This window comes from Suncus etruscus, chromosome 18 (assembly GCF_024139225.1).
Source record: "Suncus etruscus isolate mSunEtr1 chromosome 18, mSunEtr1.pri.cur, whole genome shotgun sequence".
Lineage (NCBI taxonomy): Eukaryota > Metazoa > Chordata > Mammalia > Eulipotyphla > Soricidae > Suncus > Suncus etruscus.
Window position 1 is genome coordinate 29,597,900 of NC_064865.1, and position 21,335 is coordinate 29,619,234.

Genomic DNA, 21,335 nt, shown 5'->3' on the forward strand with positions numbered 1-21,335 from the left:
ACTGATGAAGGGATTTGTATAACATTATGTGCCAGAAATTTAATCAAAATTTTCTTTGTAACTTGTAAAATTAGTATTGGTTCATTTAAAAAAAAAAAGAAGAGAAATCTATTTGGTAACTGACACCTGGTACCAAGCAATTCAATATCCCTCCCTAAGACTGATCACTTCCAGATCGCTAAATAATAGGGGTATTTGCTTGGAAAGTGCTTTCTGTCTCCTGTTGTCTCCTGAATTTACATGTATTGACTTCTGGCAACATTACAGGAATTTTACATTTAAATCTTGAATTCATTTAGGATTTATTTTCATGTAGATGTCGTTATAAAATGTAATAAATAGTTGTGTTTAGAAAAATAAAGAATGATCAGTAGAAAATCATTTTTCAACATGATTTTCTTATGATTGCAGGCTGTTTTGCTCACAGGAGAGCAAGGAACTGCAAAAACTGTAATGGTTAAGGCCTATTTGAAAAAATATGATCCTGAATTGCAGTTATCTAAATGTCTAAACTTCTCATCTGCCACAGAACCAAATATGTTCCAGGTATAACTCATCATTTTCTGTTGTAATCAATATATGAAGCATTTTAATGATAGTTGCAACAAACTATCATTTTATGCATTAAATGTACAAGGAAATGGTGCTGCAGTTGGAATTCAGGAATTCAGGGCTGTAGCCTTTTCTAAACCTTAAGGTAAAACAAAATTCAAATTACATATTTAAGCTAAACATAGAGGCAGAAATTAAACTTTGGTGTAATTTTCATAATTATAAATAGTAAATAACTGTTTCATGCTCTTTTGTGAAAAATATCCTTATCACTTTTGGAAATGTAAATTAGAATTTGATGTACCAAATAAGCCATTTTCTTTTTTTTCTAGAGAACAATTGAAAGCTATGTGGATAAGCGAGTGGGAAGCACCTATGGGCCACCTGGAGGCAGAAAAATGACTGTATTTATTGATGATATTAATATGCCTGTGATTAATGAATGGGGAGATCAGGTCTGACTAACATTTCTCTTATAGATTATGCTTAATCAATGTTTTTTGTTATGTCTAAAAATGTCAGTTTGAGAGTTGGAGAGACAGTACAGGGGTTAAGGTGCTTGATTTGCATGTAGCCAATCACAGTTGAATTTCTCACATCAGATATGCCCTGAGCACTACTGGGTATCACCCAAAAAGTAAAAAAAAAACAAAAACAAATTTAAATTAAATTGTTAACAAGTAAAACTTGTAACTTTGAGTATTGTTATAATGAGATCAAATATTCCATAACTCACTTTTGTAAATTTATTTGGAGGTGAACTTTATCAAGGTAGTGAGGAACACACTGAACTTGCACCAGCCATGTTTAACGTATGCTTTAGAATTAACAAGTAGCATCATTTAAATCTAAGTGTCTCAAAGAAGGTGATCGCTGACATTCATAAACACTTCATTGATAGGAGAAAAATGCTTTTTTTTTTACATCTGCACTATTTTGTAGGAGCTGTGGAAATGTGATACAGTGATATGTTACTAAACTCTTACTACATGAAATTCCAGATTACTAATGAGATTGTCCGGCAAATGATGGAAATGGAAGGAATGTACAGCTTGGATAAGCCTGGAGACTTCACCACTATTGTGGATGTGCAGTTCATAGCAGCAATGATTCACCCTGGAGGGGGTCGAAATGATATTCCACAGAGATTAAAACGACAATTCACTGTGTTTAATTGTACATTGCCTTCAAATGCATCAATAGACAAAATTTTTGGTATGATTAATCTTGGGTTTTAATTGTTATGGGGATAAGCCATGCAAAAACCTTATTTAAAAGATCAAAAGGTTTTGTGTGAAGGAGAAGTTGAGTAATTGAAATAGAGTGCTGAATATTTGAGAGAACTCAATTGTATAAAACCTCATATTTTCAGTCTATCCTAGGACTTCAGGCATACTTAGACATTTAAAAATTGACAAACATTTGCCCTTATTTTTTGTTAATGAGAGGAATTGGGGCTGATGAATCATAGAACATACCAAGTGTAGTAACTTTTATATGTTAATTAAAATAAAACATTTTATACAAAATTGGGCTCATTAACTATAAAAATCTGTATGCTTGAAATCATGCAGAGAAACTGACCCATACATATATAGGTACTAATCACTATTTCAAGAATCAGATGAATAAGAGAAATTTTTTTTAATAAGTAGAACTAGACTATTTAATCATTCTATGGAAAAATAATTTGCAATTGAACTCCCACCAACAATAAACACAGATAAATACAGAAATAAATCTGAAATAAATATAGATGGGTTAAAGGGATAACTGCTGTGCAGCAGATGAACAAGAACACAGATTCAATATGGATGGAGACCAGAGAAACATGGATGTTGAGCAAAAGAAACAAGGTACTGAAGACAAAAGAAACAGATGTTGAGCAAAAGAAAAAAGGCAGTGCGGAGAGGTAGCATGGAGGTAGGGCTTTTGCCTTGCATGCAGAAGAACGGTGGTTCGAATCCCGGCATCCCACATGGTCCCCCAAGCCTGCCAGGAGTGATTTCTGAGCATAGAGCCAGAAGGAACCACTGAGCGCTGCTGGGTCTGACCCCCCCCAATAAAATAAAATAAAATAAAATAAAATAAATAAATAAAATAAAATAAAATAAAATAAAGAAGGCACATGATTACATTAACTTTCCATAAGAAAGATGAAAGTTCAAAAGTATTAGTGGTAAAGTTATAAAGGAGAAAAAGTTCCTGATTCTTAGGTTATTAGAGAACTGACTACAGAGGAAAGAAGGAAGGAGTTTGAACAGGTGTAGGCAGACAGGGTTTGTAATGCACTAGGATGAGAAGTTAGGTAGTGAGAGGTAAAAGCAGTATAAGGCATGAGTCCTTGCCAGAAGGAAAGGCAGGCATAGGCTGGGTGATTCTGGTGGAGCAGAGGCAGGGGGCTGGAGCAGTGCTGTAGCATCTGTTTGTGTTTGTTTCTTTGTTAAGTAATTGTAAGCATTTTTGTATATAATTAATATTGATCCTTATGGAAACAAGATCAAAGTAATTGGAAAACTGCTCAGGGAAGAGGAATATGGGTGCAGCCAAGGCTGTCTTACCAGTACATGGCAGAGGTGTGGTGCTAATTCTGTTACTTTGTTTTTTGTTTTTTAATTCCTTATTTAATATCTCATGTCTCTTGAAACACATATGGTCTCAGAAGTTAAAAGATTTAGAATAATAGGATATTAGAATGCAAAAAGGCCCCTTTTTACATTAGCACTACCAGCTATACAGCTGGAGGATAATTTTGTACTCCCTCAGCATCTCTTTTTGTGGAGAGGGTTGGACAACACCTCATTGTTCTCAGGGCTCCTTCTTGCTCTACATTTAGGGATAACACCTGGGAGACATCAAGGAACCATCTGTTGACACCTATAACATACTCATCATTGCATATTAAAACCCTTTAGTCTAACTGCTGAGTTCTAGTCTTAGCGGATTCCTTGGAAGAAATTCTTGTCACCTACCTTAGTCTTGTAATTATTTATTCACTGGGATAAAGATATACTTGTAATAATTTAGTAAACTTATACCTTCAATATTCTTTGTTTCTTTTTTCAGGCGTTATTGGTGGTGGATACTTTGATCCTTGTCGAAAATTCAAGCCTCAAGTATGTGAGATGGTTGGACATTTAGTTTCAGCAGGTAGAGTGCTTTGGCAATGGACTAAGGTAAAAAATGTCTTGTTGATATAATAATAATTAAAGTCAACTATTATTCAATCTAGCTCTCACCTAGTACATGCACTTATCACAATTTCAGATATATTTTCTGAAATGACAAGATAGATTTATGATCCCTTTTCCTCTCAGGGAGCAAATATCTGAACTGAGTGATGCTTTCCAAAATGTATAAATTAATGCTATAAACCACACAAGACATTCAAGATAAGTAAAATTTGGCTGAAATAAACACACTGCTTTTCCCATTATAATTCTGATTTGTAACTCTTTGTAGATCTGTCTTTTCTATCACTTCCTCCACCAAACTCAGTTATTTACAATGTTTACTGATTGGATGAATGAATGGATTTCCAAGTTTTCTTAGTGAATCAAGGCTTCAAGTCTAACTTTGTGTTTTCATGTGTTGGAGTATGAATAGAAGTATACTAACTAAATGAGCTATATTTTAAATGCACAGTTCAGAGCTCCAAAGAAAGCTCACAGACCTGATGGCTTAAGGCAGACTCGAACAGGCATTAAAGTGCACTTCTGAGACTGGGACAGAGAAAAGGAGACTGAGATAAAGACAGAGACAACAAGACAGATAAAGAGAGACAGATATTAATGTTTGCCCCCCCAAAAAAAATGATGGAGAAAAGGATTACTTGTCGTAGTTCATTATGACATTAAACCAAATTACACACCTCTGTGAGCAAGCTTCTAGGGAGATCTGGAGCCTCACCAGCCTTGCAGATTCCTGCATGTGTTGGAGACTTGGAGATAGAATTCTTTGAAAGGGCTTCAGGAAATTCTTTCCTGTAGCTACCTGTCATTATCTATCTGCTGCTTGGGGCTGGTTCCTTGTCATTACATCACCATTTGATGAGCTGTTTGCCTATTCATAAACGATAAAGGAATGGCAATGTCTGACAGTATGCAGAAAATTTCCAGTAGGGCTTTTAGGACGTTCATTCAAATTACTATAATATTAAAATGCATACATATGTTTTTTCATATGTCTTTGCTTCAAGGTGTCTTTTATTTCCTTAAATTACCTCTACATTTTTCCAGTTTTCTTTCCAACTCCACACACACACTTTTATGTCCACTGCTCTCCCCAAGATGACCAAACTGAAACCTTGATAAATCCAAAGGTTAGTTTTTATTCTCTTACTGACTTTATAGCAGCATTGGTTAGAAATTATCCTTGTAAACACTTTTTTACTTCAGAGGGGACACCTGCTCTTGATTTTCTTCCAGGCTAATTTTTCCTCAAAATACTGGAATAAACTTGAGCTCAACACAGGGGTCCATCTCATTCTCTCAAATCCTTTCTGTGATAGTTTCTTCCAGCTTCAAGGCTTTGAATACCACCTCTATGCCTATGATCAAAATCAACTTTCATCCCAGTGACCTCAGCTTGAATTTAGTCTTTTCTTTTCCTTTTTGCTGTATTAGTGATGCTGGAAGGCTTCTCTGTGGATGCTTGGGGGCCAAGGTTTGTGGTTTTCCTAGGTTTCTGGGAAGCCAGCAATCAAATTCCTGGGCATCACACATAAGAGGCAAATGTTCCATCATTTGTGCTATGTCCAAGGTCTCATCTTTTTTATTGATCTTGTTTACAAAATTACATAATTTTAAGGATTTGGCTTCACATCCTTGTAGGTGCAATCATTGTCATTATTGCAATAAAATTATCATCACCAGGGCCTGGAGAGATAGCACAGCAGCGTTTGTCTTGCAAACAGCCGATCCAGGACCAAAGGTGGTTGGTTCGAATCCTGGTGTCCCATATGGTCCCCCGTGCCTGCCAGGAGCTATTTCTGAGCAGACAGCCAGGAGTAACCCCTGAGCAACGCCGGGTGTGGCCCAAAAACCAAAAAAAAAAAAATTATCACCACCAAAATTATCTGCTCAGTTTTTCTTCTTTTTCCTTTCCTTTGGTAATCTCAGCTTTCAGTGAGTTCAGGAGTTAGTTTTGCTAGTTTGTTTGTTATAATGATTCATATCTCACATGAATTAAATCTTTTACTTATTTAAATTGGCATAATCTAAGTTCTATCAACTTTTTTGTCTGATCCCAAAGCAGTCTGACCCCTTTTTGTGGCAAAGTAGTATTTTACCAAGAATATAGGCAACAACAGCTACTTCATTCAGTTACCTATTGATATACATTTAAATTGATTCCTTGTTTTTTCATTCGTAGATAAATTTGATAGGAACACAGGAAAACAAATACCTTAATACTTACTGTTTGCATGTTTTTGGCTTATTTCTAAACACTTGGTAGACATTGTTGGGTCTAATATTTGTTTCAAAGTTAATATGTCTAGGGGCTGGAGGGATAAGATAATGGGTGAGACATTTGCCTTGATGTAGTAGACCAAGGTTTAATCTCAGCTTCCCACAGGGTCTCCCATACCTCACCAGAGGTGATCTCTGAGTGCAAAGCCAACAGTAAACCATGAACACAACTAGGTATGGCCCCCAAACTAAACCAACATAAAAAAGTTAATGTTTAAAATAGAACTCATGTACATTTTTGAATAAAGACAAAATAGGGAATTTTAATTAAATTAATGTAATTAAGACAAAAGCATTTATTGTCGGCTGATCCTCAGCCATTGCCTTTACCAGGCTAATGATTTTAGCTTGAAACATAAGAAAAACTTCCTCTGTTATAGAAGACAGTAAAGAGACTTCTTCTTCAGTACTTAGATATATAAATATAACCAATTGTACAAGCATGAATAAGAAATTAATCTCAAAGCTTCAGAGATTCCCTATCTCTAAAAGAGTGAATATGAGTAATATAGTTCAATCATATCTTTAGAAGGAACAACAGAGATTATGTTTGCTGACCTGGAATTATCATCAAAATTCAGAACATTGATGATATTTATTTAACCACAAGCCAGTCTTATTTTTTTATTGTAAGAATTTATTCAAGAGACAAAATTGATTAACATATTGAGGTAAACTAACATAACATAACATATAATATAATATTTTAGGTACATATTAACATTGAATCAGGGGAATACACATCACCAAATATGTCCTCTCCCCATCCCAGTTCCCCTCTGCAACCCATATACACCACCATCACCCCCGGGCTGCTAGAGTAGGTGGTCCCCTCTTTGTCTAGTTTACTATTAGTGATTATATATCTGTTTGGTCCTTGTACCCTCCCTTATTTCCCCCTCTATTTAATAGGCAGAGCTAGGTAAATCAAGTTATGTGGTTTTGTTTGAAGGAAAGAAAAGCAATAGATTGGGGTACAAAATAAGAAAAAGAAAAAAAAAAGAAGTCAAATACGCTGAAAATGGGCAGAGTCCTTCTGGAGGCTTTTAACCTTAGTTTGAGAGAGGATGTGAAAAAGGTAATTGAAACACCACAACAATACAGAAAGAAATATCAAATTAAATATCCAGTGAGCACTACAGCAATAAAGACAAGCACCACACAATAGTATCGGTTCTGAAATCAAATCATGCTGGAGTGCAAAAAGAAAGAGAAAGATAAGATAAAATAAAATAAAATAATATTGGAGATATCAACTTCAATCTCTACACCAAAATAAAGATGTCAAAAAATCAATCAATCGATAAATAAGTATATGGAAAATGATTGTTTTGTGCTTTTTTTTTTTTCTTTTCTTTTTCCCCCTGCATAGGCACAGTAACTATTGGGGATAATGTAGAAGGAATTCCCTTGGCCTAGGAGATACAGAGTTTCTCCACTCCTGAAGTATACTGTCATGGGATTAACTATAGACTCCTTGCATGATCATTTACTCTCCCCTTGGTGCTTTCCTGGTGTATGGAAGATTTCTGCTTTGTCTTGGATGGTAAAATCAGACCTCTGTATCTAGAGATCTTGGTGACTGTGCAGCTCAAGGAATGGAGCTTATGATGAAGTCTTTCTTTGTGGTTCTAGCAGTTATGCTTCTTCAGTGTCGTTTTAATCCATCTTCTGTAGTTGGTGGTCTTGGTCATTATGTTGCTCCTAGGATGGAGCCTGGGATAAAGTCTTTCGTTATGTTTCAGGATGACCCATTCAGTTGCGGTTGTCTCAGTCAGACCTCTGGAATTGGAGTTCTTGTTTGTTGAATAGATCATACACCAAAAGCTAGACTAGAGCTTTTTGTTGCTGTTGTTGTTGTTGTTCCCTGGATGCATACTGTCTAGTCCTGGTTGTAACAACCAGTCATCTGTATATAGCGATCTTGGCTTTTGCACAGATCAAAGGGTAACATGTTTTCTGATTTTGTCTTGTTGTTAGCTGATGAGGAAGGACAACTTGCTGTTAGATCAAGTTGTTCCCATTTCCTCATTGTCAGGTTATCAATTTAGAACTGACGCATGTTGGCATCAGAGCAGCATTGTGAATGCCCTGGAGGGGATTTGGCTCCTGGAGCTGTTGTGGAGAACTCTGTCGTTTCTATGTCTGGGATCCAGGAGTTAAGGCTGGACGGTAGGTGTCTAGTTCCCTGGAGCCTAAGTTGTTTCCACATGACATACGTTCAGGGTGGGAGATGTCCCTGTGTTGTAAACTAGTATGAGTTCTTATCCCTAGTAGATAACAGCTAGTTTTTACACGTAAAATTTCCCCTTTGTTTAATATGTCTTTGCAGGAGGAGGTGGTGCTACATTATATTGCTGGTGGATTTGGGGGTGGAGAGAAAAGAAAACAGACACCTGACAAAAACTAAGAATATATATGCTCACACATATCTAAAGGAAAAAAGTTTCTTAAAAAAAAAAAAGATTAAATAAAAGACGTAATTAAAAGACTAAAATGGGGCCGGGAGAGATAGCATGGAGACAAAGCGTCTGTCCTTCCTGTATAAGGACAGTGGCTCAGATCCCGGCATCCCCCATAGTCCCCCATGCCCACCAGGGGAGTTCTCCAAGCATAGAGCCAGGAGCACCCTCCTAGTGCTGCCAGGAGTGACCCAAAAGAAGCAAAAACAAATCAAATCAAATAACAAAAACTAAAACAAAACAAAACAAACAAACAAACAAAATAAATTAACAAGAATAAAAAAAGAAAAGAAAAAAGAAAACAAAACAAAGAAAAAGGGAGAAAGTGATACAGGAGATCACTTTACATTTGGGGAGAAACAGGATAAGAGGTTGTGTTATATAGGTCTATACTTATGATGAAAGAATAGGCTTCACCATTGTCCTTTGAGATTTCCTTGTGAGGTGTGGGGTCTAGGCAAGGAGGTATTGGGTAGAGTTCTTGCAGTGGGGATCCTTTGTAGCTAGTTCCGATATCAAGCCACAGTCCACATTAGGGAGAGGTGATTAGGAGGGCCACACTGCATGGGTCAGTTGGTTGTATTTTCTATCTATATCTATAGCCACTTGGGTGTTGGTTGTATTTTCTTGCCGGGAACGAGGTGAGAGTTTGAGTGGGTGTCTCTTCACTTGGGTAGTGGGTACCAAGCCAGTCTTATTTAAATCACTGTCCATAAAAAAAAAAAAAAAAAGCTATCAACTATCCTTGATTTAAATTATGGTGAATGAGATAAATTTAAATTTAATTCATTTTTAAAAATACATGAGATATTTATTTTGTAATAAATCAGGAGGTGCTAACTATTATTCATAGTAGCTTTTTAATTTTGAATTAAATTGCCCTTCTATACTTTTTTACACCAGTGAAAATATATTTCATAAGGGATGTACTTCCTGAGATTCTCTAAATACCATATTAATGTCTCCTCTTTCCTTGCCTTTTCTTTGTTCTTGCAAGCATTGCTGTAAGTGAACCCAGGGAACTGACCTGCCTTTTGCCCAAACATACCATGGAGATTCAGTGCAATTTTGTGCTTGCCTCCCTTCTCCACAGTAGGACACTTCTGGACAAAGAAATCTTGTTCTCAATAGCACCTCTCTTCTTTCATTGCATGTTACCTTATGCTTGGTTGTCCTTAAATATGACTCTCAGAGTTTTGCATCTTAAGTAATAGCAACCCTAATTACTTTATTTTAGGCTAAAAAATCCATATGCTATCCTTGACCTGTCTCCATCTCTTATATGTAATCTATCTGAAAGTCTCCATGATAACATGTTTTTGCTTTCAGAACATGTTAACAAAGCAGAGCCTTTCCAGTCTTATCTCTGTGATCACACTAGTAAGGGTCTCCATCATCTACCTCTCAACTGTCCGATGATTTTGGAATCATTCTTCTTTCTTTCATCTAGTCTTTATAAGAGATTGTTCTTTATACAGACCTCAAATAAATTTTTAATAAATTTGAATGTATACCATATTTTAAAGAATTATTAGGAGACTTTCAGTTATATCTCCAATAAACCCAGTGTTTTGCTTGGGACTGTAAGATACAGTCTAAGCTGATTTCTGCTTCATCTTATATTCTCTCTTTCCTTCTCTTCCCTTTGGACCTTTTTCTGTTCCTGAAAATCCAGTTTCATTCCTCTTGGTCCTGATTCCTCATTTTACCCATCCTTATTTTTATTATTTTTTTGTTTCTGTTTTGGGCCAATGATACTCAGGGGTTACTCTTGGCTTTGCACTCAGGAATCACTCCTGGCAGTGCTCAAAGGACCATATGAAGGGTCAAACCCTAGCCATACAAAAGCAGGCAAGTGCCTTACATGCCCCATCATGCCCTATATCTATAGCCACATCATCTTTATTATTTATACACCCAAAAAGTTTTCCATGTTTTTTCATCTAAAAAAATTATGCATTGAAGTTTTAGGCATTATAGGCCTCCTGATTCTACCTTACTTTTTAACTGTAACCTTTATTATTATTGTATTTTTTATTTTTGTTTTCTATTTTCCTATCTTTATTTCCTTTTTGGGGGTCATACTTCATAAAAGAATGGAAATTCCATCTAGTTCAGACTTTTTGGACAAAATAAACTAGAAACTCCCTAATGGCAGTGGGGTAGGGAAACAAAAATACTTGCAATATCTTCTTTTAAAACAATTCCTTTCTCTTTCTGCTCAGCCCCTTGAACTATCTTTTCATTTCCAATTATGTAGTCTTCTTAAGGGTAGTGAGAAACTCTCAACAACGATTATTGAAAAATGAATCTTCTGACTCTCTTCACCAAACAAATTGCCCATTTCTTTAAATGCTGAGTTAATTAATACTTTGTATATCATTTTATATTATATACTGAGCAAGTATTGAGAAAATAAAGAATCTGAAAAGAAATTACAAAGAAATATATGATAAGGAAGGAAGCAAGTTTATGAGAAGAGGAAGGAAAGAAAGAACTTTATTTCTCTTTACTGGCCAGCAATTACCCCCATAGTTGCAATCTTTTATGGCAAAGTAAAAAATATTCTTTCTACTTTTAAAGATTTGTATAATACATATTTTATATTTTGATGAGTAGAATGAAAGCTTTAGCTTGGAATAGAACTAATAAAGAAGAAATTTTAAAAAATGGTGGATAAAATAACACTTCTTTTATTTTTTCACCCCCTCCCAGACTACCTATGCTTTAATTTACATTGTGAATTAGCCCATAAAATTGCTTTACAATCTAAATAGGAGATTGTTTTCCACATAAAAAGGCTTATTTTAGGCATAAGTGTTAGAAAAATCTTTTGTTGTTCTATATTAATAGTGGAGAATATTTTCTTTGCCTATATTGAATTGTTACTGTTTTGCTTTGCAAATGTTAATGATCACTACACGATCACTTTCACAAAAGCTGATGATCACAAACTTTATACCTGGGCAACAATACTTTCTATACTTCATATACCCTTAGTTGCTATCCCTCTGTAAAAGAATGTGTCATTGATGTAGCTTTGGCTGCTTGTAGTACATAAGTTGGTGGAAATAATAAATTAATATGGTTGGACATAGTCTTTGTGTTTAAATAAGCTAAACTCTTGAAAAACACTTCATAGTTCCAGCTGCCCACCAGTTTTTAAGTTTATAACAGACATACATATCTACTAAGCAGAATTCCCTGAATTTGAATTTCTCAGAGAAATTCAGATTTTGATATACAAACAGAATTGCACAAATCTATACACACTAAAGACCTAAAACTAATTCATAGAGGATTGATTATATTGACTTTCGAAGTGAATATACATTATCAATAACTATATGGCAGATGTTTGCAATCAGTTTTCTGTTGTGATATGTTTTATATACATTATAAATTATATAAAATTTTATATTCATATAAATGTTATATATATTTTATAATCATACAAAGTTAATAACTAGGAATGCTTACTTCCACAACTTACATAGTAACTTTTTTTTTGCTTTAGTTTGAAATTGTTCTTAGGGATTATTTCTAGCTTCTCAGAATCTGAGGTTTTTGCATGCAAAGCATGTGCGCTAGTCCCTGGAGCTATCTCCCAGCCCTTCAGAACTGAGATTACACTTCTAGAGACATATTACAAGGGTAACGCACACATCTTGTGTGTGGTGACCCTTGTTCAATCTCCAGAACCACATGCTCCTTCAAGCATTGTTGGGTGTAGCCCTTAAGGCCTTTGAACACAGCCAAGGTCATCCAGGTAATCTCTTGTAGTATCGTAAGCAGTACCATATTCTAGGTCTTGGCAATGTACCACCAGCTCAGTTCTCTGAGAACTGCCAAGTAGGGATCCCAGGCCTTTTGAGCACCATTTGGGAGACCCCATTTGGGAGACCCCCATTACCCTCGAGTAAGTGAAGTTACCAAGAAGTTTGGGGAGGGGAATTGGAGTTGAGAAAGGAAAGGGGTAGATGTAAGTGACATCAGGACAGTGTTGGTGAATCTTTGGCACTTTGATGGTGGAACAATGACTTTGCAATTTGTAACTAAAATAAAAGTTTTTTAAAAACTAAAAAAAATGACTTTCCTAAACTGCTAATAGTTCTAGAACAGGATTTGGAATCTATGCACAGTGTATTATTGGAATCCATCCTTTTTAAATTTTCTAGTTTCTTAAATTCCACATTGGTTTATTCATATTGGTTTTGTCTGTCAGTCCTTAAGGCATAAACTTAATCTTGGTTTACTTATTTCACCTACTTTAAAACTAAAAAGCAGTCCTTTTTAAGTTCTATCTGAAAATGTGCTGAGAGTATTACACTAACTTAAAAAATTTTTTAGGTCAAGATGCTGCCAACTCCTTCTAAATTTCATTACATCTTCAATCTTCGAGATCTTTCCAGAATTTGGCAAGGAATGTTAACTATCCGAGCTGAGGAGTGTGATTCAATACCTCTTCTCCTGTCACTTTTCAAACACGAATGCAACAGAGTCATTGCAGACAGGTTTGTATTAGAGTGCTTGAGTAAACGGACTTTGCAAGAAGTTTTCTGCTAGATTAATCCTATATGATTCACTCAAATCAGTGCAGTGAGGAGTATTGTTTTAATTTGCTCTGGGACTTCTAGGGCCCTGATGTTATTCCCAACCTTATATATTAAAAAAAAAAGGCAATTCTGCCAAATTACTTGAGTACTATTTTAAGAGCTACCATTTGAAAATGTATCATCAGATTTTATTATGTGGGTGATATCTGGCATATAATAAACTCAGCCATCTTTCTTTTTTTACTGTATGTGTGGGGTTGTGGTATGCAGGAGGTCTGGTGGTTCCATTGGTTCAGCATGAGGGCCAAAAGATGCAAAGCTGCTTGGTACCTCTGGTACTAGGTGCCACCAAGGTTACCGGGTGGAACTCGGTAGGTGTTGCACCAGATTTATTCCCATTAATGCTTAGGGGATAATGTGATACCAGAAATCATGCCAAGTCAGGCACTCAGCATATGTCCTTACCACTGTACTATCTCTCAGCCCCTTAGCCATCTTCCTATGCCTGAGTCTCCTCCTTTGTAAAATATGAATGGATTATCAATTAGATAGTATATATGTCCCACATGGGGGTGATACTTGTCAGATTCTATCTTGCCCTTTCCTTTGATAAAAGTCTGAAAAGATCTTCATGTACTATATATATCTAGAAAGAGGCTCTCTGGACTCTTTTTGCAAGTTTTGGGGAGCTAAAACTTAACTCAGTCTGTATTGCTAAAAATACCATCATTTAGCATTTGTTAAAATGGTGTCACTTATGACTTTGGCATCACATATAGTACCCCAAATATAGTACCCTAAGAATGACTTTTGAGTAAAGAGCCCCAAGGAGAAAATAAAAACCGAAAGAAATTTTTAAAGAGAGTGCTAAGGCTCACATACAATTTTTAGGTCTATGGCATTGCTATAGGGGCCGATGCAAGGGGGTTTTGCTGTAAGGGAGAAAGTTTAGGCACAGACTATAGCATACCAACAGCAAATTTTTTCAGGTAAAGGGAGAGGATAGGGGAGATCAGTAGATAGAAGATTACTGAAGGAAATCTCTGTGGGAAGGTTTGCCACTTGGCTAACCAGATTCTTTGTTTTTTTGTTTTTTTTTTTGTTTTTTTTTTTTGTTTTGTTTTGTTTTTTTTTAGTATAAATTCTTTCTTTAAGCACCGTGATTACAAACATGATTGTAGTTGGGTTTCAGTCAGAAACAGAACACCCCCCCCCTTCACCAGTGCAATATTCCCAACACCAATGCCCCCCCCCTTCTTTCCATCCCCTGCCTATATTCAAGACAGGCATTTTACTAGTTGTTTTTTCAAAGTTTAGTAAGCTATGTTTTCTTTCTTAAAGGATAAGTGTTAAAAAAAAATACAGTAGTAACGGTGTGAGAGTGGCAATTGCCGTTGTTTGCATAGGCCCAGCAAAATATAGGGAAAACGGGGGGGGGGGGGGAAGCCTTGACCTAAATACAAGGAGACCTCTCCCCCGCCCCCGGAAGTTTTCCAACTCTGGGCTCCAGGCATACCTGGCTGCCTGAGTCATTCTCCGTGGTCCCAGTGAAACTTTTCGCACGCTAGTAGTTGTTGGTGTCAGGTTTCTGTAGTTAAAGATTCTGGTTTCTGTGCATTTCCTTCATCGAAGTCAAGCTGATGTGGAGCGTCCTCTAGTTTCACCTCACCATTAGTTACGGAGCCCTGCCCTGCAAGCAGGTTGTTGTTGCTAAGTCGTCTGGGTGTTAAAAGAACCCTCTTTGGAGTAAGTCAATGCCAGAGCAGCGGTAGGGTCTTTTCTGGTAGAGGTTTGCTTCCTGGTAATGTATAGTCAATTGTGGTTGTTTCCATAGATGGTATCCATTGGGTTAACCAGATTCTTGCTGTATCTGTTGATTACAGTGACAGGCATCACCTGCAGGATGAGAAGGAATTTTGATCAAATTAAAGAAATTGGTCAGATAGTAAGAGAGGTCAGATATTGGGGCTGGGGATCCCTGAGTAAACGAACCTGCGAGAATTCTTGCTGAAACTGGGAGAAATGAAGAAGAAAAGTGAAGCCAAAAGTTATACTTAACTGAGAAGAGAATCCAGAGGGACCTAACTAAATTTGGCCAACTAGATATTGTGTATAAATGTTTTCTAGGAGTAAACTGTTAGTGCTTTCATTGTCCTAAGTGATTTTAGGTCCTTCTTGTTAGAAGGTAGAACATGTTTCTCTGTTTTGAGGTGACAGCAGGGCAGAGGAGGTCAAAATTAGAACATCAAAATTAGAGATCAGGGGGCCGGGTGGTGGCGCTGGAGGTAAGGTGTCTGCCTTGCCTGCGCTAGCCTAGAACGGACCGCGGTTCGATCCCCCGGCGTCCCATATGGTCCCCCAAGAAGCCAGGAGCAACTTCTGAGCGCATAGCCAGGAGTAACCCCTGAGCGTCACAGGGTGTGGCCCAAAAACCAAAAAAAAAAAAAAATTAGAGATCAAAATTAGAACAGATGCTGCCACAATTTGCTATACTTCTGTATTTTTTTTCAGATTCATAACTCCTGAAGATGAGCAGTGGTTTAATATCTGTCTTATCCGTGCTCTCGAAGAAAATACTAGCTTAGACGTAGCATCATATATTTCTCAGGAACCATACTTTGTTGATTTTCTCCGTGATATGCCTGAACCAACGGGTGATGAGCCAGAAGACACTATGTTTGAAGTGCCCAAGATCTATGAATTGGTATTTATTTTAAACTTTAGAAAGTTTACAAGTGATTTGGGCCATTCACCCTAGCAGATATTTTTATCAGTGTCACATCAAGAAATTGTCTTAATTTCTACTTTAGATATATGTCACCATACACCAAGTTAAATATTTATTTCAATAAAATTTAATAGCAGTTCTAATGAAAGAAGTATAAACACAAATATGCCTACTCGTATCACAATTATTTAATATTGTTTTGAAAGTCCCAGGAACTGGGCCGGAGAGATAGCATGGAGGTAGGGCATTTGCCTTGCATGTCAAAGGACAGTGGTTGGAATCCCGGCATCTCATATGGTCCCCCAAGCCTGCCAGGAGCGATTTCTTAGCGTAGAGCCAAGAGTAACCCCTGAGTGCTGCCGGTGTAACCCAAAAACCAAAAAAAAAAAGGGGGGGGAGTTTATCATTTGTCAATAATATGATTATCATTGAAATTCAAGAAAATTAAAAAATATCTATTTTAACTGCAATAAGTTTGATTAAGAGGAGCAGTATGATATTAACAAAAATGTCACTTTTGTGTATAGTATTAGAAAGGGGTCAGAATCCATTTCTTTTGCATGTATTTCCTCAACACCATTTGTTAAAGAGGATTTCCCTGCTCCAACTCATACATTTTGCTAATTTTTATTTAAATATTTTTTATTTAAGCACCATGATTACAAACATAATTTTAGTTGAATTTCAATCATAATAAGAACACCCCCTTCACCCGTGTACATTTTGCTTCTTTATCAAAGATTATCTGTCTATTTTCTTGAATACCTTTGTCTGGAGTTTCAGTTCTGTTCCACAGCTCTCAGATTCTCTCCTCATTCAGTACTAGGCTATTTTAAATACATTGTAGTACAGTTTGAACTTGGGGAGAGCCGTGCCTTCTATTTTCGTTTTCCCTAAGATTACTTTGGCTATTTGGGGGTGTTTTTATTTCATAGGAATTTCAGAAGTGTCTGATCTATGTTTTAAAACAAAAACAAAAACAAAAACGTCCTGTGTATTTTTATAGGGATTTCATTGAATCTGTATAATGCTTTGAGGAGTATTTTTCATTTTGACAATATTAATTCTCACATTCACGAATAGGGAATTTTTCTATTTCTTTCTGCCTTTCTTTTTAAACACTGTTGTTTGCACTACTGTTAATGGAAGGGTACCATACATATCACATTATCTCTGTCCAACACCCAATTATTGTCCAGAGTAAAATTTCTAACTATCCTTGTCATAGTGGTCCCTTCTTTGCCCTAACTGCACTTTCCACTATTTGTGGCAAGCTTTCTACCATGGACTGGTTCTCTTAGCCCTTCTCTTTATTGCCTCTAGATATTATTATCATACTGTCTTTTATTTTTCTTATATCTCTTAAATTAGTGAGATTATTCTTATGTCTATTGCTCTTGCCCTGACTCATTTCACTTGGCATAATACTCTATATTCAACCATGTATAAGCAATTCCCTAACTTCATTTTTCCTAACAGCTGCATAGTATTCCATTGTGTAGATGTACCACAATTTCTTTAGCCACTCATCTGTTCTTGGCCACTTAGGTTGTTTCCAAATTCTAACTATTGTAAATAGTGCTGCAATGAACATAAGAGTGCAGAGAGCTTTTTTAAAATTGTGTTTTTGTGTTCCCAGTTCATATACCTAGGAGTGGCATTGCAGGATCACATGAAAGCTCAATTTCTAGTTTTTTAAAGACTATTCATGTTGTTTTCCAAAAGAACTAGACTAGTCAGCATTCACCCAGCAGTGAATAAGAGTTCCTTTCTCCCTGCATCCACACCAGCACTGCTTGCTCTTGTTCTTTGTGATATATACCAATCTCTATGGTGTGAGATGATACCTCATTTTTGTTTTGATTTACATCTACCTGATGATTAGTAATGTGGAGCATTTTTTCATGTGACTTTTGGCCATCTGTATTTCTTCTTTGAGAAATGTCTGTTCATTTCTTCTCCACATTTTTTGGATAGGATTAGATGTTATTCTTTTTCTTGCTGAGCATTATCAGTGCTTTGCATGTCTTATTATCCCTTTTTTCAGATGGATATTGGGTGAATGGTTTCTCCCATTCTGTTATTAGTCTTGGAATGTTAGTCACCATTTCCTTTGAGTTGCAGAAGCTTCTCTGTTTAATGTAGTCCCATCTTTATTTTTACTTTCTTGACCAGAGGTGTTTCTTCCTCGAAGATGCCTTTGGTTTCAATGTCTTGGACTGTTATGCTACATTTTTCTATATATACCTTATGGTTTCAGGTCTGATATCAAGGTCTTTAATCAACATTAATTTGACTTTTATATTCTTGTTAAAAGGAGATGTAAATTCACTTTTTTGCATGTAGCTGACCAGTTTTCCCAGCACCATTTGTTGAAGAGGCTTTTCTTGCTGAACTTTTTATTTCTTATCCCTTTATCAAAAATTAATTAATTGTATAGTGTGGGCATATTCAAGTCTGTTCCATTGACCTGAAGGTCTGTCATTATTCCAGTGCCATGATGTTTTAATGACTACTACTTTATAGTTCAGTTTAATGTTGCGAAACGATCCCTTCTATCCTCTTTTTCCCAAGGATTATTTTAGTTATTTGTGGACATTTACTGTTCCATATGAATTTCAGAAACTTCTTTGAAAAATATCATGGTATTTTTATAGGGATTGCATTAAATCCGTAAAATTCTTTGGGAAGTATTACCATTTTAATGATGTTATTCCTACCACTCCATGAGCAAGGTATATGTTTCCATTTCTTTATGCCTTCTTTTATTTATTTTTTTGTTTTTGTCCTTTGTTTGTTTGTTTTTGGGCCACATTCAGTGACACTCGTTGGTTAATCCTGGCTATGCACTCTGACTTGGCTCCTGGCTTGGGGGACCATGTAGGACTCTGGGGGATCAAACCACAGTCTGTCCTAGGCTAACACGTGCAAGGCAGATGCCTTATTGCTTGTGCCACGGCTCTGGCCCTCCTCTTTTATTTCTTGAAGCAGTAATGTTTTGTAGTTTTCTTTGTATAGGTCTTTCACCTTTTTAGTTAAGTTGACAATTATGAATGGTATTGTTCTTTTAATATCTCTTTCTTCCACAAGGTTTTTATTTTAATAAAAAAAAAACAGGATCACACTGCTAATTTTGAGTGCAACTTGATCAAAGAGAAAAAATAAGTGAGAAAGGACCATTTTTTTCTTCAGAACATTTTGACTATATAGCATTGTAAATAATAATTTACAAGCAAACCATAGACTGAAAAGCAAAAAAACCCAGCAAAATATTATACTCTAATATTTACTACCATGATTGGAAGGTTATAGTTTGGGTCTTGAAGAGAAGGGTCAGAAAGTATTTCATATAGAAATCCTATAGACTAATCCTATAGGATAATTATAAGCTAATGCATATAAAAGTATCAAATCTCTGAAAGTGAAAATAAGTAAAAAATAAACTAATAGTTATTAAACTTTTGCTCTAAACCATTTGTGGGTGCTTATAATTGCTAATGTTATGAATATTTGAATCATAAATATTGTTTTTTTCTCTTCTCCACCCATAGGTACCAAGCTTTGAATTTTTGGCTGAAAAACTCCAGTTTTACCAGAAGCAATTTAATGAAATCATTAGAGGAACATCTCTTGATTTGGTGTTTTTTAAAGATGCAATGACTCATCTTGTTAAGGTTTTAGCTGTTGTCTATTTGCTTATGTACAAAATATCATGTAAAAGCTTAGTAAATTTTACAGAAGAAATTTTGAGAGTATAAATTATAGTTTCAGAGGGCACAAAAGGTTATTTATAGGTTGAATAAATTCACTATCTCTAAAAGCAAAGGATTAATCAGAAACCCCCTAAGTTAAATTGACCTACTTCTTAGCAAAGAGTTTTTAAGAGCTAGTTAAAGGTTTTTGTATTCAGAACTTTTGACACTCTGAAAGAGGTTTTGCCTTTCTTAAAAGTAAATTGGTTGGGGCTTGAGCAATAGCACAGCAGGTAGAGCATTTGCCTTGCATGCAGCCAATCTGCATTCAATATCTGGCATCTCAGATGCCCTGACTCCCACCTTGCCAGGAGTTATTTCTGAGCACAGAGCCAGGAGTAACTCCTGAATACAGTTAAATGTGGCCACCTAAGCAGAATAAAACAAAACAAAAAATAAATTGATGGGCTCTGTGGAAAAAAATATACCCCAAAAAGTCCTTCCTCTGATTTTCTAAGTATAACGGTAATCCTATTTTACCTGAGAGCAAAGTTGATGCTTTGAAAAAAAATATGTTTCATGATTTTCTAATAAGCTGTGGACAAGATAAAGTGTGGACAATGTGGATAGTGGTAAAGTGTCAGTAATAGGGTTGTCTGGATCTCAAGTGCTGCAGAGGTGAGTTTAGTATTTCCATGATTTGTAGATAGGAGAGAAGCTACAGAGGATAGCAATGGAATAAGGACATTGATAAAAAAAAAAAAGAGTAAGTCCTGTGTGTACTCTTTACTTGCTTTCTACAAAGTTGATAAAGAACTATCTTAAAGTTGTTCACATTCATGTATTCAACAAGTGATTATTGAACATCTAATGTGGTAAGATTCTGATAGCATGGCACTGCTATCATGGGTGAAAGCCAAATATGTGATTATCATATTAGGAAACTATTATAGTTTTGTACACCATAAAAATCTCAATTAAGGGGCCGGGCGGTGGCGCTGGAGGTAAGGTGCCTGCCTCGCCTGCGCTAGCCTAGGACGGACCGCGGTTCGATCCCCCGGCGTCCCATATGGTCCCCCAAGAAGCCAGGAGCAACTTCTGAGCGCGTAGCCAGGAGTAACCCCTGAGCGTCACAGGGTGTGGCCCAAAAACCAAAAAAAAAAAAAAAATCTCAATTAAAAACTTTAAAATGTCTTGAAAAGAAAGGTTATAAGAATATAGAAGAAAGATGCTTTCTCTTGCATGCACCAACCTGATTTGCTCCCTGGCACAGCAAATGGTATTTTGAGCACTGCCAGGAGTGATCTCAGAGATGGGATCCAGTTGTAAGTGTTCAGTACTACAGGATGTTCCTTCCAACCTTCTTCACTCCCACAAGAAATGTAGTGGTAGGACTATCATTATTGATTTGTCATCTACAAAATTTGCTTTTAATATCTTTTATTATGTGATAATGAATTTAGTGATCTAGCTAGACATTGATGTGAAAGACAGGTTTTTAACCATGTTTTCAGGCCTGTATAAGATTTTATCCACAGAGCACAGGCTTGTGGCTCAAGTGGTATAACACTTGTTTTGCATATAAAAAACCCTGGGTTCTGTCTCTGGCACATACCCCACCACCACAGACTAGGCCTGGTGGCCAAAGATCACCACCCATAACATTACTAGAAGTTCTCACACAAAGATGTGAACCACTGTTGAAACCCTAGCCTCATGAAGGACACACACTGATCATTAAGAAGCAATTCATATATTCATATTTAGGGAAGTAGATGCTACTTGCAACTAAATTATGTTTCTGAATGATAGAGGGGTTTTTGTTTAAATTTATTTTCAAAAACATTTTTAACTGGATCAACTTCTTCAGAAAA

At 36.2% G+C, this 21,335-nt stretch overlaps 1 protein-coding gene across 1 annotated transcript in view; it reads left to right on the forward strand.

Moving 5' to 3' along the window:
* Nucleotides 1-21,335, forward strand: part of DNAH8 (dynein axonemal heavy chain 8) — a 406,635-nt gene that overhangs the window by 214,312 nt on the left and 170,988 nt on the right. Inside the window, 7 exon segments of the mRNA XM_049765310.1 lie at nt 412-546; nt 885-1,007; nt 1,554-1,767; nt 3,619-3,728; nt 12,836-12,999; nt 15,553-15,745; nt 19,321-19,443. Of these exon segments, the coding sequence (XP_049621267.1) occupies nt 412-546; nt 885-1,007; nt 1,554-1,767; nt 3,619-3,728; nt 12,836-12,999; nt 15,553-15,745; nt 19,321-19,443 (1,062 nt within the window).